Source organism: Lynx rufus, unplaced genomic scaffold (assembly GCF_022079265.1).
Source record: "Lynx rufus isolate CCGP_SWC_20201006 ecotype Redwood Valley unplaced genomic scaffold, mLynRuf1.p SCAF_10, whole genome shotgun sequence".
Lineage (NCBI taxonomy): Eukaryota > Metazoa > Chordata > Mammalia > Carnivora > Felidae > Lynx > Lynx rufus.
The window spans coordinates 15175788-15199887 of NW_025814824.1; the positions used below are offsets into that span (position 1 = coordinate 15175788).

The window sequence follows — 24100 nt, forward strand, 5'->3', positions numbered from 1 at the left end:
AGATCTGTTTGAGCTATATGTTTCTTGCTTACTTGTTTACCAACTTTTTTCTAAATAAAAAAATGAGAGATGATATCTTTCATGTGAAACATGAACATGTTGTCTTACTTTTAGATGCTGTGTTTGTGTGCGAAGGAGAGCATGATGGCTGAATCTTCATCAAGGATGTCTTATGTACTTGCTGTGTGTTTGCCTGTAAGCTACCAGCTATGGGAAAGAATATAAAATCTAAAAAAAATAGTCCTGGGAAATGAAATCCTTATTTCTGCCTAGGAAAGCATGTGTGTTTCTGTGTGTGTGTGTGTGTGTGTGTGTGTGTGTGTGTGTGTGGGTGGGTGTGGGTGTGCGTCAGTGTGCGTGGGATGGGGAACGTGGGCAGGTATTAGCTCAACCTGTGACAATGCAGCCTGAGGCAGGAGCAGTTTCTTACCCTCAGACGAAGAACATTCTAAGTGTTCTAAGCCAAGTGAGAAGCCAAAACCCAGTAAGAAAGAGGTGACAGGACTGATGGCTAAAAGTGGCCAACCATGTGTGGAATTGCTTCAGGACTGGGTCTCTTCCAATAAAAACAAATGTTAAGGACCCAGACATGGAGCCCGAGAGAGACGAGTAGAGGACTGTAACCTGTGAGTCAGCATCTGAGTGTGGCTTTTGCTGTCCGTAGTCAGTTATGACAGCCATAACTCAGCATGGGAGGGGGTGTCAGCCATGTCAAAAATCCAAAACAGCAGATTATTTATCTAAGAACGTGCATATATAAGAGAGGGTGGTTGAGGAGTGAGTATCTATAAACTAACACAGTTGGTCCTTAACACACAGAATATAACATATATTATCTATCTATCTATCCATACGTATCACAAATACACACACTATTTTATGTGTGTGTGTAAAATTATTTTAGGTTTCAGAGTTGCTGCTTTTAAAATACTACTCGAAACTCTTATGAATATGATGATAGTTTTGTTGTCTTATTTCTTTTAAAGTCTTTCCCTCTGCAGTTTTGCCTTAAGTCAGGCCTAAAGCATTATCACCCAAGATGGGGTTTTGTCTAGTTATAACCAATGATTTGGTAGAACTCTAAATTGGAAGATACATGTCTGACTATTTCCCACAAAAGCCAGGAAGAACCGATCTCAGCTTTCAAACGTATGGAGTCACTTATCTTGGGAATGTGCTTTACCTTACAGGTAGAACCTATATCTCAACATGACATTGTGAAGTGATTTTTTAAAGAGCTTTCAGAGGGGAAAAAAATAGACCTGTAAAAGAAAATGGCATGTATGCATTTGTGTATCCATGAAACAAATGCCTTCAAATATATTCCTCATGGATGTCAAGAAACACGATGGTTTCAGTTTTTTAATCTGCCTTCTTGTATTACAAATGCAAATATCAGAAGGATATTTACCCAAAGGGTGACCAGATTAACATTGCTAAAAATGATTTTAGTTATCCTAAAGCCATGAGAAAGGATTACATTTCCAAGCTTGTTTATACTCTCTCATTCTGCTTCTACAAGCAAAATCCCAGGATATTATCTTCCCTGGGGACACTGTTGCATTTGGATGGCCATGCGCAAGTTTCAAATTTTCCTGGACTTTTTCCAGCTCCACTGTGATTTCTTGCAGTTCATTGGCAGCTGAAATAAGATGAAGAATATAAGCAATTATCACAAAAATATTCATTATCGCAATGAATATTCCATTAATGAAGCATTCTAGAAAAATGCAATGGTGGTAGTGTCTGACCGTTTACATCCTAGTAAGGGGGAAGAGAAGCAAAACACCAAACATATACGTTAACGTGGCTAAAGGTCGTAATAAACACCAGTAAAGAAGTAAATAGGGTGCTATGATAATGAATTACTGGGGACTTATGGTTCAAGAAGGGTGGGTTAGGGAAGACTTCTCAGAGGAGGTGTTTTTATTTTAAATTTGTAAAATTTTTTTTTTAATGTTTATTTTTGAGAGAGGGAGAGAGAGAGAGCACAAGCAGGGGACAGGCAGAGAGAGAGGGGGAAACAGAGGATCTGAGCCCAATGCAGGGCTCGAACTCACGAACCTTGAGATTATGACCTGAGTGGGAGTCTGACGCTTAACTGATGGAGTCACCCACATGCTCCCAGAGGAGAAGGTTTTTGGAGTGAATCTTGAAGAATGAGAAGCTGACCATGTTGAGCATGAGAAGCTTGGAGGTCCCGGTACACAAGGGGCTCCATCACTTTCTGTTCCTTAGTTCACGGTTTTCCTAGTCTGGCTTGGCTGCTCTACTATCCCACAGCATGACTCATACTTCTTATGCTCTAGTACTGAGCTCAGGCATCTATGTGCTAGGAAGTTATTCCTGAACCTGTTTTTGTTTTTCTTTTCCAAGATGTGCTAGGTCCCCTTTCTTGGTGCTTCCTTAAAAATCCACAAATACCTTTCTTTTTTTTTAATTTTTTTTATTGTGTATTTATTCTTGAGACAGAGATGGAGAATGAACAGGGGAGGGGCAGAGAGAGAGGGGGACACAGAATCAGAAGCAGGCTCCAGGCTCTGAGCTGTCAGCACAGAGCCCGACGCGGGGCTCGAACCCACGACCTGTGAGATCATGACCTGAGCCAAAGTCGGACGCCCAACCGACTGAGCCACCCAGGCACCCCGACAAATACCTTTCTTAACACACTTCCATTACTGCACTCACATTATGTGTCCTTATGCCTATACCCTGCCTCATTCCTCTTTATAATCCCAGAAGCTAGCACTTTGCTTCATCAATTGCTGTTGGAAAAATGAGGAGTTATTATTCACTAAAACTGCAAATTAAACTTAAAAATTTTTTTAATGTTTTTTATTTATTTTTGAAGGAGAGAGAGAGAGACAGAGAATGAGCGGGGGAGGAGCAGAAGGAGAGGGAGACACAGAATCTGAAGCAGGCTCCAGGTTCTGAGCTGTCAGCACAGAGCCCGACATGGGGCTCGAACTCACAGACCACGAGATCATGACCTGAGCCAAAGTCAGACGCTCTACCGACTGAGCTACCCAGGCGCCCCTGCAAATTAAACTTTTGAGCAAATTAGACTTTTGAGCCATAGCAAGGAGCCAATATACAAGCTTCTCACTGCAACTCTGCTGGCCTCACACCATGAATAGTAAAGTACGCTTTTTTTAAACCTACCTTTTCTCTCTCCTATTTCTCTTGTTTGTTTGTTTGCTTGGGGAAGGGTATTTTTCTTTTCTTCCGTAAGTTAGTCATTTTTGTTCCTCAGAGCCTGCTTGCCTTGGAAGAAGGCAAAAGCAGAACAAGGATTTTTCATTGCTCAAACTTTTTTGTTGTCTTTGTATATCTATGCAAATGATAGAGAAGGATACTTTAACATCGATTATGGGCTCAGAAATTTAAAATATTTTTAATGTTTATTTCTGAGACAGACAGAGAGAGAGCACAAGTGGGGCTGGGGCCGAGAGAGGGGGACAGAGGATCCAAAGCAGGCTCTGCACTGACATCACAGACCCCAGCCCAGGGCTCGAACCCGTGAACTGCGAGATCGTCACCTGCGCCGAAGTTGGACGCCCAACCAACTGAGCCACCCAGGGGCCCCATTCTCTGGGATTTTAAAGTGGATTTCTAGGGACTAATACTAATATCATGTCTGCATGCTAGAATATACATTGAGTGAATTATTAACACAGGGACGAATGATTCAGATACAGCATTTGGTCCAATTAATAGTGACCAAAATGAGCTGTCAAATCACCTCGTGATCTGGAGGTGAGGTTGAAGGTTTTAATTCAAGTGTGGCTATGTGGATATATAAACTTACCCTACACTATCAACTTTACATAAGTATTACTCACTCACTATCTCTGTGGTAGGCAGAATAAGGCATCCCAAACATGTTCTCCCACTGGATGTCTTAAACCCCAAAAACCTGTGAATAAGTTAAGGTTACATGGCAAAAGGGGACTGAAATTCCAGATAGAATTAAGGTTGCTAATCAGCTGATCATAAATTAAGGGGATTCTTCTGGATTAGGGAGGTGGGTTTCATGTAATCACAAAGGTCCTTAAAAGTGGAAGAGGGAGACAGAAGACAGTCAGGGACAGGGATGTGACAGGGAAGAGGCGTCGGAAACATACTATGTTGCTGGCTTCAAAGCTGGAGGGAGAGGTCCACAAACCAAGGCATAGGAGCAGCTCTAGAAGCTGCCAAAGGTAGGACACAGAGTTTCCCCGAAAGCCTCTAGAAAGGATGCCGGTCTACTGACACCTTCATTTGAGCCAGTGAGACCTGTGTGCCTGACCTCCTAATTCTCCCATCAGGTATCTCTGCGGCGAGTTCTTTGTCACACAACATGGGACTATCTCAGAGTGTGAAGAAGTTTCAGAAGTGAGCTCTGGCTGCAAAGTCTTTGTTTCCTCTTCCAGGAGACCAAACAGCAACACGACACTCGAAGAAATATAGAATTCTATAAATGACCTACAACTGCTGTTTCTGGCTTTTAAAAATACAAGTGCATGATTAAAACAGTAGCTTTCTGCAAACAAGAAAAAAAAAGTTGGAATAAAGTCATGGCAGTCGCATGAAGTGTAACTCTTTAGCACTAGGGTAAGAATCTTGGAGGCTGAGAAAGTACTAGAATGTATCCACTGCATGTTTTAGTTTGCCTCAAGAGCCTTGCCGCAAACAGTTTTGAACCATTTCTCTTCTCAACTGAGAATGAAAATAGCAGAGGAAGAAGAGAAGAACGCGTATCGGGGTCAAGGCCACCCATTTCTTGTGCTGCTGTTGGGAACAGAGGAGCAGCTGAGAGCACTGGTCTCCTGCCTCCCACGTGCTCGGGCGCAGGTGGTGAGTCACCATCTGCCCCAATGGTAATCAACGCCAGCCTCAAACTAAATGGCAACGCAACGGCCAGTTGTGGCCAGTTCTGGACTTAATTAATATGCTCACATATCAGCCTCAGAAAGGTAACCTTTCGGCTTCAAAAGTCTAATCTGAGTAGCTTAAAAACAGAGCTTGAACAGAAGGTAACCTTAAACACAAACCCCCACTCGGGTCTGCACACAGGCATTTTTGTTTTGGCGATCTTTCCTGCTCTTTTGAGGATTACGGGGATTTTGCAGATCATGCTTTATTTAGTATTTCTCCGTAACTCCCTGTAAATGAGGAGAATGATAAATTTAGTGATAGAGAGGGCTCAAATACTGGAAGACGGAAAGGATCAAGGTCTTAAAGAAAGAGCAGTTAAGTGCCCTTGCAGGGGCATATCTCCCACTGAATTCCGTACCACGGGCACCACTGATTTTTACATTTTTCATATTACAATATCTGATTTTCATAATATTTCTATTAGCACTTTGAACTTACTTAAAAACATCAGCAGGAAACTGGAAATAGAGCTATCAATTTCCTAAGGAGCAGGTCAGCTACAGTGCCTAAGCAGTCATAGAATTAAAACTCACATTTCCAAGTTCCCTTAAAGGAACAATTAAAACTCACTTCTACTTGTTTGACATGTTTCATACCTTGAAGACTTCAGAGATCAGTGTGAATTGATGTGAACGTTTATTTCTCCCCACTAGAATATAATCTCCACGAAGGAAGAGATTTTGCCTGCTTGAGTCACTGCTGTATCCTTAGGACTCAGCATCCCACTGAATGTCGAAGAGCTCAGTAAATTAAAAAGAGTCTGGAACAGTTAGAAACCATTAAGAGTATGAAAAAAAAAATAGCTGCACTTAAGCTTAATGCAGATGTTTATCCCTGAGTACTTCTTACCTGGTTGAAATTGAAATCTAGGCTTAGTGCTTGACATGTAGATTTACGTGGTTATTTTTTTAATGTTTATTTAGTTTTTTTAGAGAGAGAGAGAGAGAGAGAGGCATAGTGTGAGCAGGGGAGGGGCAGAGAGAGAGGGAGACACAGAATTTGAAGCAGGCTCCAGGCTCTGAGCTGTCAGTACAGAGCCCGACGCGGGGCTCGAACTCACAAAGCATGAGATCATGACGTGGCACGCAACTGACTGAGCCACTCAGGCACCCCTATGTGGTTGTTATTAAATTAGTCCACCTGGAGTGCACTCCTGCTTTTCACAGAAAGAGGATGCCTTTCAATTATATCAACTTACCTGCCATATGCTTAGCACTTTTTAAGCCTATATATGTAGGGCAGGAGTGAAGATGTGAATAAGTGGTGTTTTTGTACGTGTGCATGCATATGTGTGGTGTGTATATGTATGTATTTGTCTAAATATGCATAGTGTCACCTACATTTTTGGTCAGTAGGGGGAGCTGTCACCTGTCCCTGCAGCGTGACTTTGTAGGTTCATTTCGTGCAAGGACCTGTACCTCAGTGGTAACTTCTACCAAAATAAAAACTAGGTTTTGATTGGGAAATATGCCAATCGGCCAATCAGACAAATTGAGATGCATGAATGAGTAACGTAAGACACTTTATAGCACACATTACAATTTTGTAACAGCGAGTCAGTTATAATACTAAGTAATAAGTTGGAATAGTGGTAAATCATTAGCATCTATGGACCACAGCATTACTATGGTACATATATACTATGGTATATAATATGGTATACCATAAACACATATGGTATAATATGTTTATCATTATATACTCTTCTTTTCTCATAAACTCCATGTGCTTGGTTATTTGTCTGTATTTATGTTGTATGTGGTACATATCCTTATCATCTGCAGAAATTTGGAGAAACATAGAAAAATTAAAAAGTACAAAGAGAAAAGTCCATATGACATAAAACCAACTTTTCAAAACGTAGCACCCCATTTTCAGTATTTCTCTCAAAAATGTTTATCATCTACTATGTATAGGCTCTTATCAGACATTATCTTATTTAATTCCTAAGAATCATGTTCACCCTCAGTTCTATTAACCACATATTCCGGTGAAGGAATCACTACTCAGAGAAGGTAGGAGACTTCTTAAGACTCACATGACTAAGAAGTGGTTAGTCTGACATTTCAGCCTTAATCTCTCAACTGCCGTTCCCATGTAATTATTAATTATCTTCTCCTGAATTACTCCCTTATTCAGCTTTTCTCCCTGTCTCTGGCATGTCAAGTATATGAGATTATTCTCTCTTCACCTAGAAGTTTCCTCTTCCTCGTTCCCATGCTCTGCACTTGAGAACAAAATCTTGCTTAATTTCACCACATGCTAAAGGCACTGATGTCACTCAACCTGTGATCTTTATGTTAAGAAGTCTAAGGAGAGCCTGCTGTTCTGCTCTGCTCTGGCTGGCCTGGCCTACAGCAGAATGTTCTGGGAACCTGGAGTGGTCAGTGGTCTTGTCACCCAACTAGAACACTGGGAAACTGACAGAGGCTGAGACTCATCAAGAAGCTGAGTAGGGAACAATAAGCCGAATCTGTCTACACTGTGGCTTTGTTAATGGCACTGATTCTGCATTTACTGCAACATCTAACACAAAATGCCTTATGATTGCATTTGGAGGTGTAAGGAAAGATTCTCTAGATCCAAATCTCTTATTAATCAAGATTACCATCAGTATATGCTACTACAAAAGCTAAGGTGGGTCCTCTATATCAATACTGTTATCAAAATGGAAGTTGAATGATTAAGTAATTTCATTTAATTTTTGGAAACTGCACATGAAATTCATTTTATAAGAAACATGAACCAGACGCATAAGCTCTGTTTAAATGAAGTTATGATTCATACGTTGTTTTGTTTTGTGTATTTAGATAGTTATTTGACAAAGACTCATTATTTGATAATGAACTTGCCCTAAAGATTCTATTATCTATATTGGCAACTTTTACTCTTTGATTCTGCTTTTTATAGGTGGATTCTTGTCTTCATTTAAACATGTTATGTCCAAATTTTTGCCATGTTGATTTTGTTCAAGAACTCTTGTTTAATCTGACCCCTGTTGTGTCCAACAGGTTGAGTGACTAGCTCCTTAAAAATGGTTAAATATCATTACATTAATTCTATTATTTATTTAAAACTGCACAAACATCTCTAACCACCCTTCCCTCTGGCCCTCCCCATGACTGGATTGTTAGTCTTTCCTTTAAAGGACTGGGACTGTGGGGTGCCTGGGTCATTCATTAGGTTAAGAGAGTGACTCCTAGTTTTGGCTCAGGTCATGATCTCAGGTTCGTGAGTTCGAGCTGCTCGGCGAGTTTTTTGCTAAAGGTGAGGAGCCTGTTTGGGATTACCTCTCTCTCCCTCTCTCTCTGCCCCTCCCCTGCTTGCACGTGAGCTCTCTCTCTCAAGATAAATAAATAAACTTAAAAATAAATAAGTAAATAAAGGGCTGCAGTGTAATACAGAGTGGGCAGGAATGTGACACTGGGAATTGGAAGCATAGTTGGGCGTTATACCAGATTCAAGGGCTATATCCATGAACAAAACAAAGATTCCTGCCTCACGTTTTTACTTATACCAATATGTTATAAATATAGTCTCCTTCAAATTCCAGCTTATGAAAAAAATTATTTGCTAGTTCAAGGCCTTTGATTTTTAATCTTAGTTACTAATTTTGATGTCTAGTTACAGAAATTGGTTACATCTCTTAACCCAAAACTCTTTTTTTTTTTTTAATTTTTTTTTCAACATTTATTTCTTTTTTGGGACAGAGAGAGACAGAGCATGAACGGGGGAGGGGCAGAGAGAGAGGGAGACACAGAATCGGAAACAGGCTCCAGGCTCTGAGCCGTCAGCCCAGAGCCCGACGCGGGGCTCGAACTCACGGACTGCGAGATCGTGACCTGGCTGAAGTCGGAGGCTTAACTGACTGCGCCACCCAGGCGCCCCTACCTCACTTCATACCATTTTGAAGTCCAATGCAGTGTCTGAGACACATCAAAGGCTTAGTTAATGAATGTTTCCTCTGTTGTAAAAAATTGCTTATGTCTCACGATGTCTTCTATTCCTTACATTTTTCTTTTTTGAAATTTATATTCTGCCACAACTTCGACAATTCTGTGATTCACCTTTGAATAGTCCTAAAATTCTACTGAAACATACACCTGGTTTTATTTTTATTTTTTTTATATATTTTTTATCTTGGACCCAACAACATTGCTAAATACATTTACAAATCATAATAGGTGGCATAGTTAAGGGGGGGGTGAATTTTAGTGTGCACTGTCATGTCAACTGCATTTTATAATGTTTTATCTCTTCCTCTGCAATTTATATGCCTTTCATTTATTTACTTGGGACCTCTGACAATGTTGAATAACGGTGGTGATAATGGACACCTTTGTTCCATGTCTTGTTCATTTCAGGGAAAACTTTCCATATTTTGCTATTATGTCTGGTTGCTGTAGTGTTTCCTTACATAAACTTTATTATATTAAATAACCTCTCTTCTACTTCTACTTTGTTGAGAGGTTTTCTGTGTCATGGGTGTCATGGGTTCATAAAATTACATCTGCATCTATTTGTGATAATTTTTCTCTCCCATTTTGTTAATTTAGTGAATTAGAGTGTTATGTTGGATTCCAGGAATAACCCCAAATTTGTTATGATAGATATCATCCTTTTTTTTTATCTCTGCATTCAATTTGCCTGCATTTTGTTTGTGATTTTTGCATACATATTCAGAAAAGAGATGGGCCTATATTCATTTCCTGTAGTCTTTCTTCTTGGGTTTTAATATCAAAATTAGAATAACCTCATAAAATAAGTTGGGACATATATCCTCTTTTTCTAAGCCATGCAAGAGTTTTGATAAATTATTGCTCACTATCTTCTCAAATATTGCAGCACCCCCTCTCTCTTCTCTGGAACTCTTATTTCACATATGTTAGACCTCTTCACCATGTCACTTATGTATGTTTTCACACTTTTTTTCCCATCCATTTTACCCCCTTGGGATATTTTCGTTTGGCCTGTCTCCCAGTTCCTGTCTCTTTTCTTCATTTGTAAAAATCTGTTATTAAAGTACTATTGATTTCTTAATCTTAGCTATTTTTTTTTGTTCTAATATGTTCACTAGATTTTTTTTCTGGTTTCTAGTGTTCTACTGAAAATCTCTGCCATCTAATTTCTTAGACTATTATTCTCACCTATTTTAAATTTCAACATCCAAAACTTCTGTGTCTCTCTATTGTCTAGCTTTTTTCTTTTGGTTTTTAGTTACTTGGTCTTGTACCCTAGCATATCTGGTTATTAAAGGCTGGAAATTTAGTATGATACCTTTAGGTGACAATTTAAGTCTCTTGATGATATTGCCTCCATGGTGGATTTATTTTGCCATTGGCAGGCTATTAGGGTAGAAGATGACTACCTCGTTCCAACCAAAGATTGACATGATATAAAGCTTCACTTTGGCCTCCATGATCTCTTTCCAGTTCACCTCTATTCCTCAGAAATTGCTCTTGGAAAGAAGAATTCAAGCTAACAGGCAAGGAAGTTTACCAGAGTTCTCTTTCCTAAGAGTCCCCAAACTGTATCTCATCACTCCTCTCCTTCAGCCCCATAAGACAAACAGATAAAATATCTCCTTGGTATCTTGGCCTCTCCATTGCTGCTTGTGAATTTGCAAAGAGGAACTGAATATATCTGTTCTCTCTTCTCTCCAAGGTCTTGGCCCTCATTTTTTTGCTATTTATCTGGTTCCTTCAAAGACTCTCCTATTTCTCAGAAGTTGTCCATGCTCCTCTATCCCACCTTAATGTCACTGTCAGTCCCAGGATGTGGATGCCCTTCTTCAGCTCACTTCAGGTTGTTTAGGTAATCCACCCATTGTGGAGTGCCCTTTTCCAAAACACTAGTCTAAACTTGCAATTGATAATTTATATCTGTGAGCCTTTCACCATTAGGAATCTAGAAGATGATTCACAAGAAACATGACACGAGGGAGAGAGTAAAGGGACAGGGGCTTTTTTTTTTATTTTGAAACTTTTGCTTTAATTTGAATGTATGAATGAAAATTCCTATTACTATATTTTTAAAAATAAGATAATTAGCATTTATTTTTGTTCCACTGTCCACATATAAGACAGTGAAAGCACTGTTAAGATAGCTTAAAATGCTTAAATCTTATAAACACTTCACCCTTATAAATATTTTTTCTTTTACTGATGTGTCTCCAAATCTCTGTCCAGAGAAGTAGAATTACTACTTATTGCTACGAATCAACTATGTGTTGTACAATGAGCTTTTTTCACTTACCATCCTACTATAAACATTTTTATTTATTGATACATGCTTCACAAATTTTAATTCAAAATATTTCTATTGTAAATAAGGTATATGTATACAAACATACATATTTACACTTTTTTACTTTTTTTCTTTGAATATATTCTAAAGTTTGAGAAGCAAATAATAATAATAATAGTTAAATAAAGAGTCTTTGAAGTATTAAAAACCTGTGCCCCATTCCTAGCTCTATAACATTCAATCAGTTTGACTTCAGGCAAATGATTATTCCTTACAGGGTACATTTTCCACGTTTGTAAATTGGTGAAAGCAATACCTACTGACTGCTGAGGGTCAGTATGAGGATTAAATGGGCTAATGGAAAATTAAACATATATATATATATATATATATATATAGAACGTTTTGGTGGTTATGGGCATGTTTATGGCATAGATTGTGGTGATACTTTCACAGGTATATACTTATCCCCACACGTTGTGGGCATTAACTATATACCATTTTTTGTATGTCAATCATACCTCAATAAAGTAGTTAAAAATTTTTTTAAATAAAATCTATTTGTCACCAAACATTTATTAAGCCATTCATTAAAAAGTAGCTATTATTATCATTATCAATAATAAATAGATTATGTTCATTTTTTTGAAAACAGATTATGTTTTGTTGACTAATGTCAGTATAACACCTCTTTGTATGTGATTTATTCCTATTCTTATCACCCTTAGATTATATCAATTATTGCCATCTTTAGATTTTATCAATACAGCAACAAAAGCTGTTATTCGAATACTCCCTGTAATGATAAGGAAATTGAAAACATTCTTTATTGTGCCAGAATTAGTAGAAAGAATAGGCTATTTGTATGTTATTTATCTTGCTTTGGGGTGTGTTTTATCAAACTTGTTCTACAAGTTAATACAAATATTTGCATGTTGTGTAATAAAAATACCTTTTCCACAGTTGTAGTCTTTTCTTTCTATCCAATGAGCCACCTGAAAAAACTCAGCTTTCTGTTGATGCCAAATCCATTCACCCAGGGTACTCCCAGTTCTTGCACTTCAAAAGAGACACGTGCACTCAGGTGGAAAACATTCATGGGAAGGTATCTGGAAGTGATCAAGGTCTAACTTCAAACCAACCCTAAATGAGAGATGTGGTAACAAATCCCACACAGTAATGAAGACAAAAATACATACTCCTGCAATGAACACTTCCTTACTATGGCTCAAGACTTCAATGTCTCAGATGAAAGATGCTCATAGCCATTGAGCAGGGACAGATGAAAGCAATTCTACCAGGACAGTGCATAGAAAAAAATGCTGTTGCCTTTAACCTTTTGCGTTATTTCAAACATGCCTGAAAGCACATTTAGTTAGTGAGTGGCATGGGTTATGTTGACTTCACTCTGTTTGTTGGAAACACCTCAGGCTTTCGGATCTCCATCATCCAGGTGGAAATACAAAAAGTGTGAGGCATGACCCAAGCTAAACTCAATCTGTGCCTATAGAACTTTCAGCTTTTTTTCCCCTGTTGTTAAAGATCGCAGAATTATAAAATACACTAGCTACTTCACGCTACCAATAATGTTCTTGAGATACAACTTTCCCCTCTGTTATTCTCCAAGAGGCCTTCATTCTGAGAATCAAAGAGCCTGATTTTTTTAGTAGTGCAAATATAAGCTAAATTGCTTAAATCAGTACTGTTTTGTGAAAAGATTTTTATCTGGGGAGGAGAGTGGATTAAAGGGATAAGTCATGCCTCGGGCCCAGATATACCCTCTGTTCCCTGACTCTGATTTTGACCTGGCATTAACCAGGCTAATTGGCAATATCTGAATAGTGAGAATATTGACAGGTAAATCATAAACAGCTAAAAATAGTGCTCTCTCTGGTATATCCCTAGAAATCAAACTTGAAATAGATGATGTTGAATGACACAGAAGCCTTTCTACTGTCTTCTCGAGGCCACTCTACATTCTCTGCACCCTCTTTCTTTGTCATAAGCTGTAAGGACCAAGATAATGTTACTCCCATCTCAAGGACCTGCCACTGTAAGGTGTCAGAGACACTCTTCAATCGTGAAAGAAAGGGAAGGGAAGTAACAAATGCCAACAGAGGCCCATTTTCAGATCTCTTGTCAAGTGAGAAAATGACCTCTCTATTGCTGAGTTCTTGTTAGGCAAATTTTATCTTCCTTGTACGTGGAAGTGTTCCTCACTGAAACTCATCTCCTGATCCCAGCCTGTTATTTTGACAATTTTCATTAATGATTAACCGTGTGAATCCATCACCATTTGGTGTTGTCTTATCAGCTTGGTATAGTGCAATGATGTCTGGTCAACTATATTTTTATAGAAAATTAAAATCTTGTTAAAAGTCAGAAAAGCTGGTAAAGTTGATCACTCTTTTACCCATTTCAGCCTTTTATTACTTTTAGAAAAGTCATTTCTTATGGACAGAAAGAGAGATTCTTTAATCTTTACTGAATTCTCTCCAAAAGAAGACTTCCATTCACAACACATAACCAAACATTTCAAACCCTGTTTGCCTACTGGGGCACCTGGGTGGCTCAGTTGGTTAAGCATCTGACTCTTCATTTCAGCTCAGGTTCATGATTTCATGGTTTGTGGATTTGTGCCCCGTATCAGGCTCCAGGCTAATAGTGTGGAGCCTGCTTAGGACTCTCTCTCTCTCTCTCTCTCTCTCTCTCTCTCTCTCTCTGTCCCTCTCACTTCTCTGCCCCTCCCTCACTGGCACGTCCACTCTCTCCAAATAAATAAACTTAAAAACAAAATCTTCCTTGCCTCCCATTCAATTGCTACCGAGAACTACACATCACGGTACAGCAAATTAGTCCCAATCTTCTCCCTCAGCTTCTAAAACCTTCAATCTCTTCTTTCAGCCCAGCACAAACTCTTGCCTCTCTTGTGCCCACCCTTTTATCCTTCCTTTTCAACAAATAACTCCTGGCCCTGAGCAGTGAAAAGTAGTTGAGGTAGGTTTCAGCTTACTATTCTTACCGCTTCATTTCTCATTCATAATTCCAGGCTGCACAACCAAGCCCCACATTATGGGGACAAAGAAAAAGTACCCCTGGCATGTGAGAAATGTAAGAGATGCTGAATATTCACCTGTCATTTTTTTTTCCCTGTAGCATCGCAAAGGGTAAGTTTTTCAAAAGACTAATATGTTTAAAAGTAATTATTAAAGAAATATAAACAAGGAGAGAGGTATTTTATTATCACTGTGTAACACAACTATTGTCCACATTCTTCTATAAAAGATGTCTTTAAGTCTTCTCTCTTACGTTGCCTTGGGTGTTGAAAATTCTCAGGTTTGTAATAGTCCTATAAATTTAAAGTAGCACTCTTCTTTGGCTTAAAAGGGAAAGTATTTGGCAATTTAGCAATTCTCTCTGTTAATACTGTTAATCTAGGTTTAGCTGTAGCTAACCGTCCATTGAATGAATAGGAAAAAGTGGCTTTCTTAGTCATAAGCCAGACTTCATACATCTTGACTAAAACCAAAGCATCCAAAACTCAAAGCAAAATTATAAGTGATTTCTCTGACTGCACATTTCCAGATTATGAGGTTTGACTCTCCTGTAGGCAAGGATGTCTGTCTCCCATTAAGCAATTTCAAACTATGTGCAATTTATGTTTAAACTAAAATCTGTAGTTATTAGAAATAGTTTTATAGCCTTACTTGTCCTGGGAATATCTAACATGAATTGTTTCTAATCTTAGAGAGGGTTAGGCCCTTTCTACTTCTAAATATTTGAAAACACATCTAAAGTTAATATATTAAAAAATACTAACAATTTTTTTTATATAAGGAGATCAGGAGTCCACATTCTATAATCTATATCCTGTTCAATTACAAAATACACTTGAACATATTTTTGATGTGTCAGAAAAGGCAATAGGATGACTTATTTTTTTTTAATTTTTTTTCAACGTTTTTTATTTATTTTTGGGACAGAGAGAGACAGAGCATGAACAGGGGAGGGGCAGAGAGAGAGGGAGACACAGAATCGGAAACAGGCTCCAGGCTCTGAGCCGTCAGCCCAGAGCCCGACGCGGGGCTCGAACTCACGGACCGCGAGATCGTGACCTGGCTGAAGTCGGACGCTTAACCGACTGCGCCACCCAGGCGCCCCTAGGATGACTTATTTTAATAAAAAGACCTGAATGTCTCTTCACTCAGTGTTTTTTATTCTTCTCTGTGAGAAAACAGCCGCTCAGATATTCTGTGAAAACATCTACCGGCCATCAGTTAAAAACCATGTTACCCAGATTCTTATGGATCCTGAAGGAACAGTGGGGAAAAAATGATTAGGGGTAAGATAAAAACTGTTCTTGGGAGAACTACCTCTTTCATTGCATTTAAAATGAATGGCTGCTTCTAAACTGGATAGACATATTTCTAGTCCCATAGCATTATCCCTGTTCATGTGATGTTGTGACTTTGAGTTATAGCACTCCTATGTCAACAACAATAGGATTCTAGAAAATAGTTCCACAGAACCCCTCCATTGGAAGACTTGGTTCTGAAGAGCTTATCTTCCCTGGGGCATCAGTAAAGATAAGCTGGGTTATGTTAGCGGAAACAAACTCCCAATCTCAAGATTTTGCACGTACAACTTTACTTCCTCTCTTGCCCACACAAAGCCATCTATGGGTCTGATAGTTGCCTAGGGCAGTTACCTTCCAATTACTTGAGGATAAGGTTCTTTAAACTTTTTTTTTTTTTTTTTTTTGTAGTTCTACCATTTGGAACTGCAGTCATACAGCAGAGGGAGAAAAAGCTTGAAGAACCCCATACTGACTCTCACCCCCAATGCTTCATCCCAGAGGTGACACACCATTTTTGCTCATAACCCACTGGCCCAAAGGAGTCTAAATGGAGACTGGGATATGGAGGAAAGCATATGCAATATTTGACAAAGTCTATGGTCTGTGCCTCAGTACACATGCCACTTTGGAGCCTCCCTCCACAGTGAAAGGTCCAGATATTCCCCAGCTCTCTTTTTGTCCTGACACAGCCACCCTGGAAACCAAGGATTTTCAACGGTGGAGCTATAAAATAGAAAAAGCCTGGATATCTGAGGGATCAGTGGATGAACACTGCTCTAGTGAGCTATCAAATTATATATTACTTGGATGACCAAGAAGTCAACTATTATATATTAAGCTCATAAGTTTTCTGGGGTCATTTCCCCCCTTATTAATACAGTGTTTATTTGTCTTCCTTCTTCAAACCCTGAGCCAACTACTTTCCCCAGGCTGCCTAGGAACATATGGGGCAGATGAGACATTGGAGAAAGACCCAGAGAGGTGGAGATGACTCTGTCAATGACAAAAAGGATGAGAAAGGCCACCATCAGGCAAAAGAGCCCCATTGTCTCCAAGAGGGCAAAACCCAGAATGGCACAGGAGAAGAGCTTTAGCTTCAGAGAGGGGATCCTGGCATAACCAATGATGAGGCTCCCAAAAATAGTCCCAATTCTAGCCCCAGAGCCAGCCACCCCTACCTTGGAAGCCCCAGCCCCAGTGAACTTGGCTGCTGTGTCCATGTCGTTTAAAATGGTGCTGGTTGAGAAGCTATGGCTGGGAATAAGCGAGGTCAGGAGATTTGGGTCTGCCAGGCTGATGAGGCTCTCATCGGTCAGTGTCTCTGGTGATTTTAGCACGGTGCTCCTGACGAAGAAGGGGGTGGAGACAAACTTTGCACAGGTATACATTTTCAGTGCAGAGAAGACAGAGAAGAGTTCAGGGGTTATTTTGTTACCAACTACCATATAGCCTGTCTTATCCCGAATAATTCAATCAGGTTGCAGGTGTCTTCTGTCTTCCTTGGCCAATCCAGATCACCAAATTTGCTACAAATTGTCCCATTTCTATCTTCGAATCACCCCCTCAGTTTTATCAGAAACTATTTCTATAGCCTTGGCCCTGTACGGATTCTCAGCTTTGTCCTGGCACTTCTGGGTTCAATGGTCTCTGATGTTTTGATTTATACGTAGGAATGTGTTTCTTGCCTTGTTTTGTTTTGTATGCTCAAATGAAGCAAGAAAATATTTTAACCTATCATTCTATACGCAACTCTAAATAAAAATATAGCGGTGTGATTAGATCTCATTAGAACTGTTCATGCTAGATAAATATGACAACCTGGGAAGGTTTATGCCTGATTAATTTAGACTGTTTAATTTCTCTAGAATTATTGCTGTTCATGAGTTGAGAGCTCATGAATGGAAATTTTTAGGAAGGTAATATATTTGAATCGGTGGCTTTGAAGGTGTGTTAAAATAGCAGAGATCCCTTTTTTTATAATGAGCAATAAATTTAGGATTCATGTACATTTTGGATTAGTTTCATTGTAGTAAGCAATTAATCATGGCTTACCCTGTCCATATTCTTCATTGCTTTCAATAGCTTTAGTCACACAGGGTGGATGAGATTGCATTTCATCAGGAACATTTCCAGCAAGAGAGTGTCAGGGACAATGACTACCTATGTCATGGCTCTAAAGACTATATTTTTAGGTAATCTTCTGCATCTGGAGAGATTCACTGGATTTCTTGGAGTCGTCAAGATTCTACCAACAGATTAATTTTTTGTTATGTGTAAAGAAAACCAAATGCTTAAGTCTGGAACTTTTCCAGAAATAGCCAGTCTGATTTTAACTTTATTTTGAATATTTGCATTAAATTTAATAAACAGGTATCAAGGGCCTATTTTGTTCAAATCATTACGTCAAGCTCTTTGGGGGATGGCATGGGTAAAGTAATAAGTTAGGCCTTTCCTTTCATGTACTCACATTATTTTTTAAATCTATTTTCTTTTTTCTTTCTTTTTTGTTCTTATTTGTTTTGTTTTGTTTTCCATTTTTATCATGTTATCTGTTAACTACATTTAAACACAGAGTTATGAGAGCACATTCTTTAGAGCAATTAAGTAAGATAGTAGAAAACATGTCATAAGGAAGGGAAATTTTAAGGTACCATAATCCTTATTCAGTTGAATACACAGGTTTTACAACCTGGGTAGTCACTGGGACACCATATAATGAAATAATATTTCCTTTCCCACATTTTCACAATGAGTCAGTCATGTCATACAACCTTGCACTTAATCTCCGGTTGCAGGTCAGGGCGGGGGTGCTTTTTCTTTCTTACTCTGGACACTGCTTCAGCTTTAGAGCAGCACCTTTGTATGATGACTGGGTCAGGACAGCCTGGAGGATAGAGGGTGAGACAGTCTAAAACATATCCTGGTTAATTCCTCATTTGAATCGTCCCACTTGTTGGTTTTCTGAGATAGGGGAGTAGGAAAATATTTTTCCAGAATGTACTCAACCAAATAATGTGAGACTCAAGGTCCTGCTAACATCAGAGTGCATTTTCTAACACTTCCCCATATTAAATCAAAATTACACACCAGATTTTCACTTTCACGTAACTGAACCCAGAGACAATGTTTGTGAGGTATAACTTATTCCAATTCATCACTGTATATTTATTTCACACTCTGATAAAATTACTGGATTTTTCTCACACCAATATATGCATCAACAATATTTTTACATGTATTATAAGATTCCATGTCCTTAATATTCCTTTATTATCCCTAACTTTTTCTTCAAGTACTTATTTATTTCACCCGGAGTTATGCATTTAAAAAAATTAATAAACTCTGACAAGATCTCATGAAATGACAGGTGGGGCAGAAATATAATAATTAAGGTCAAATAAACAGCTATCTTTGGCACAAAGGTTATTCTTTTCAATTGCTGAAACAACTTGAGTTGTTTTGTAAATATACCAAATGGAAATACCTTTCTTTAGTGAGAAGAACATTAAGCTTCATTGGGCTATGCTTTTGTATGAATAGCATATCAGCCAGGAAGCCAGCAGAATAAAGGATAACATACTCAAACTGGAGAGTTGTTTTTTTTTTATTTTTTTTTAACGTTTATTTATTTTTGAGACAGAGAGAGACAGAACATGAACAGGGGAGGGTCAGAGAGAGAGGGAGACACAGAATTCGAAACAGGCTCCGGGCTCTGATCTGTCAGCACAGAGCCCGACACGGGGCTCGAACTCACGGACCGTGAGATCATGAGCTGAGCCGAAGTCGGACACTTGACCGACTGAGCCACCCAGGCGCCCCTCAAACTGGAGAGTTAATGCGATTTTAATAGAGAAGATTTGGGGTTTTTTTTTTAAAGGTATAAAAAAAGGTCATGATCAGCTCAGGTCATGATCTCACGGTACCTGGTTCATGGGTTTAAGCCCCGTGTCGGGCTCTGTGCTGACAGCTCGGAGCCTGGAACCTGCTTCGGATTCTGTGTCTCTCTCTCTGCCCCTCCCTCACTTGTGTGCTCTTTCTCTCTCAAAAATAAGTAAACATTAAAAAAATAAAAGGTCTAAGAGGTGAGGCTTTAGGAAGACAGTGAGGGATAGTGGTGCTTCCTGGGACTGTTAACAAACAAGGAGTTATTTTTCCCCCTGGGTCAGAGGGACAGGAGAGAGAATAGTTATGAGAACCCAGACAGAACAGCTGTATGGAGAAGACATTCAACAATGACTTCCAAATCTCCTGATAGCGTTTTCCTTTGACCTAACTCTACAGGAGGCTACAGGGAAAGGGAGCCCGTGAGGAAGCCTCTGTGTACCAATTTCCCAGAACACAGAGCAGGATGAAAAAAGATGGAACGCCAATCTGGGGAAGGAGGCAAAAGATATATCTAGCACAACTAGTTTTCAAAAATAAGTTTAAATGGCAGCCTTGCTTTTCGGGTAAGCTGGACTCCATCTGTCCCTCTTGTCATCAAGTTTTTTATTTTGTCCTTAGGAAAAAAGAAACACATTTTCATAGTTGGCAGGAGGCCCTTAAGGAGTAAAACAAATCAGAGAAGGGGTGAAATAGTGTTTATCTCCTATAGGGCTTGCTGGATTCGTCTTGAGATACCATGGAGAAGTCAGTGAGATAGATGAGAAACCATGGGAATGCTAAGACTTCGTAGAGCCCAGGTGACAAAATGAAGAGTGGAGATAGGTTATTCTCCCCATCTTTGGATGGAATCCAAGAGGGTTGTGGCAATCCCAAGATTGGAAGATTTTTGAAACATCTGGAAACAATACTCTGGGCACTACTATTGAACTCACAGAAAAATGACAACGTGGGTGGGAGGGTGGGGTGGGTGGGTGATGGGTATTGGGGAGGGCACCTGTTGGGATGAGCACTGGGTGTTGTATGGACACCAATTTGACAATAAATTTCATATTAAAAATTTTTTTTAAATAAATAATAAATAATAATAGTAAAAAAAAAGGAAAGTGAGGGTGATAAACTCTATCTCATATTTATTGGGAGGATTAAATGAGAACCCCCCCCCAAAAGAAAAGAAAAGAAAAGTGACAACGGTGTGGCTTCTCCAGATGGCTTCATGGGCAGTGAACTAAACCACTAATGAGGACTGGTGGGAAAAAAAGACCAGTGCAAACGTGCTGGTGTGCTTGTAATGGTTAACAACCAGCTCTCCAGGGGTGAGAAAAATGCAAGGCTCGCAGTATTTGCCCCCCATAGCCAATGTCAAGCTACCATCATAAATTCACCGAACACGGATTTGAGAAGAGATATGCACAGTTGACTCTTGTGAGCTCGTGGGAACACACCCTGGCACAACACTGGTCACAGACCCCATATCCCGATTGTAGCTGAAAACTGACTTAAGATGCATGTGAGGCACGTTAGATGACCTGAAACTTTCACGGTCATTATATTCCACCAACCAAGTGGATGGACTGTTGTCATCGTCCATGGGACGATCATCTTTAGGATTAGGAAGACAATATTTCCTACCTTTAGGAATAGTGGGATGTTTCTAGTATTCTTTTCCCTATGGTCTGAGGTCAGTGAAATCTGAGATGCCTGGGCCTGTCATAATTAAAACAATTCCTGAAGGCATACTGAAGACCTTTGTGTGTGGAATAAGCAGGAGTACAAGTAGGGTGGAGCGATACCATGTCTAACACGAGGTCATGTGGGTCCTATTCACGCATTTCCTTTGCTGCTGTGCAACTATCAGTGTTTCTTCCAGTTTGACAGGGTTATTTCCCTCTCAAGCCTGCTTTAGTGATTCTCTCTTCCTGACTTAACATCATTGTTTCCTTGGCTGAGGATTTTCCCAAGGTACCATGTGAGTGCTTATGTCTGCTTTGACTCAGCAGTGACTTCTGAATTTGCATGGGTGAAGCAACATGATTTACTCGAGTCTCATCTTCTATTTCCTGGCCCTGCCATTCCCCACTTCGTACTGACTCTCTCCTGCCTTTGAACTCCCTCCAATGATCTCCAGGTACAGCCACACCTTCCTGTTTCTGGCCCCTGGCAGGTTCTTGGAAGTTGCTGGTAGTCAGGCTCACGGTGGGTAAACTACGACACATTCTACTGACAAACTAGATTGCTGCCAAATACTAAAACAGGATTATCTATTTAAAAAGTTCATTGTAGGCAAAACGTGTCTTCTGCACCATTTGGTGTCCACCTTCAGTGCCATTTTACCCTTCCTTGTCTCTTACATGTTCTGAAATCTAGCAAGCAATTTTACTCAGCAAGTAGGTGTCTCTTGAAACCTAAACTGACCTAAAGCCATCAAGAAGACTAAGAAAATCAACTCCTAATGGCTTTCTACTTGTAGGATATTGAGGGTTGAAAGATAGTTTGAAACAGGGTGGTCTCCATTGTTCTCCAGAAATCATATCACAAATTTTAAGTCAGCACCTCTCTGGTTGAGAAGCCAGCCTTGTAGTAAAATATTATTCGCATTTGATGTTTAATCTGTTGGTTAAATGTATAACCTTCTGGCCTGAAGAACTGGAAAGTTAATTCATTCATTTAACCAACAAATATTTACTCAGTGTGGGTACTTTGGGAATGAAAATATGAACCAGATATGGATTCTTCCTTTAAGGACCTACACTCGACTAGGAAAGATAAAGCAGGTACACAAATAACAATGCTAGAAAGCGAGAGGTAGGAACTGATAAGGACTATAAGGAAAGTAAAAGAAGGGAGAAAATGTGCTTTCAGAGGAGTAGATTATGAGGAAGAGACATTTGGAGGATGAGGGCTATGGATATGGGCCGTTTGGGGATGAGGCATTGAGTGGGTAGAAAGGAAATGTTGAGTCACTTAAGAGAACAGCAAACAAGTTGTTTGCACCAGAATATAGTGTTCAGTAAAAGCATAAGGGAAACTAAAATTAGAAAGGCAAAGTGGGGGCAACTGAGTGGCTCATTTAAGCATCAGACTCTTGATTTCGGCGCAGGTCATGATCTCATGGTTCAAGCCCCACATGGGCTCTGCGCTGACAGCACAGAGCCTGCATGGGATTCCTTGTTTCCCTCTCTCTCTCTGACCCTCCTCCCCCTGCACTCTCTCTCTCTCTCTCTCTCTCTCTCTCTCTAAATTAAATAGATAAACTTTTTTTTTTTTTAAAGAAAGGCAAAGTGGGGGCGCCTGGGTGGCTCAGTTGGTTGAGTGACTGATGTTGGCTCAGGTCATGATCTCACAGGTCGTGAGTTCGAGCCCCGTGTCGGGCTCTGTGCTGACAGCTCAGAGCCTGGAGCCCGCTTCGGATTTTGTCTCCCTCTCTCTCTGCCCCTCCTCCACTCATGCTCTGTCTCTCTCTGTCTCAGAAATAAATAAACTTTATTAAATTTTTTTTTCAACGTTTATTTATTTTTCTGGGGACAGAGAGAGACAGAGCATGAACGGGGGAGGGGCAGAGAGAGGGAGACACAGAATCGGAAACAGGCTCCAGGCTCTGAGCCATCAGCCCAGAGCCTGACGCGGGGCTCGAACTCACGGACCGCGAGATCGTGACCTGGCTGAAGTCGGACGCTTAACCGACTGCGCCACCCAGGTGCCCCAGAAATAAACTTTAAAAAAATAAAATAAAATAAAGAAAGGCAAAGTGGATTGAGGTGGTGGCAGGTGCTGAATGCCTGATTAAGGTGCGAAATTATTAAAGACATTTGATCAGGAACCCAAATTCCAGAGTTATTAATCAGGATATTTAATCTGGTGGCAAGTCATAACATGTATGGAAGGTGGGGTAGGTTATATTATATATGGAAAAACCTTTTGGGATGCTGTTGTAACTATAACAAGGCAAAAAAGTGTTAAGATTCGAAACTACGGTAAGCCCAGTAAGATAGAGAAAGGGATCAGATAAAAATAGTAGCTAACATTTATTGATCATTTACTATATACTCAGCAGAGTACAAAGAATTTTGCACAGATTATCTAATTTTAACATCACAACAAGCTTTTGAGATAAAGCGGAAGAAACAAAGCTTTCCACTGTGTAGAGAGTCAGCAAGCAAAGGCTGACTTTCATACCTGCGTGAGACAAGGGGCTCCTTCTCTCCTCTAAGAGCTCTCAGATTGGTTGGAATTTCAAAGGAAAAGAAAGAACTCTGAGGTAATTCACAAGCTCAATGATAAATAAAAGACAAAATCTGTGGACATGATTTCACACAATAGATACAGTTATGATTTTAATACCTTTTTTTTTTTTTAAATTAAGGTTTCTGAGATTTGGAGTTAACACAAAATGATGGTCTCCTTAGTAAAATGATTGAATACATTGGAGAGTCTTGACCACATTCACACTGAATGTCAGGAAAGATAGAGAAAGAATCTTCAACCAACGATGAAGAACAGGACACGTTCTAATTTTTTCTGGGGAAACTGCCTCAGTCCAAGCAGTCAGATAACAAGGTTCTTTGCTCACTGGATTATCCATAATTCATATACTTCTTTATAATTGATCATGTCAACAGAGGCAATTTGTACCCAAAATCTGAGTAAGGAATGTTTAGTTCCATAAGCTTGATTTCTGTCTACATAAGGCTCTTTGCC

The 24100-nt window shown here is 39.6% G+C and overlaps 1 protein-coding gene and 1 pseudogene across 1 annotated transcript; one reads left to right on the forward strand and one right to left on the reverse strand.

Moving 5' to 3' along the window:
- Window positions 1-4449, forward strand: part of LOC124524059 (cytochrome P450 1A1-like) — a 46000-nt pseudogene extending 41551 nt beyond the window's left edge.
- Window positions 4450-16359: 11910 nt separating this feature from the next.
- On the reverse strand, window positions 16360-16908 carry LOC124524065 (ATP synthase F(0) complex subunit C2, mitochondrial-like). The gene has a single exon (XM_047096089.1). It carries the CDS (start codon window positions 16906-16908, stop codon window positions 16360-16362), a length of 549 nt encoding a protein of 182 aa, XP_046952045.1.
- Window positions 16909-24100: the final 7192 nt, after the last annotated feature.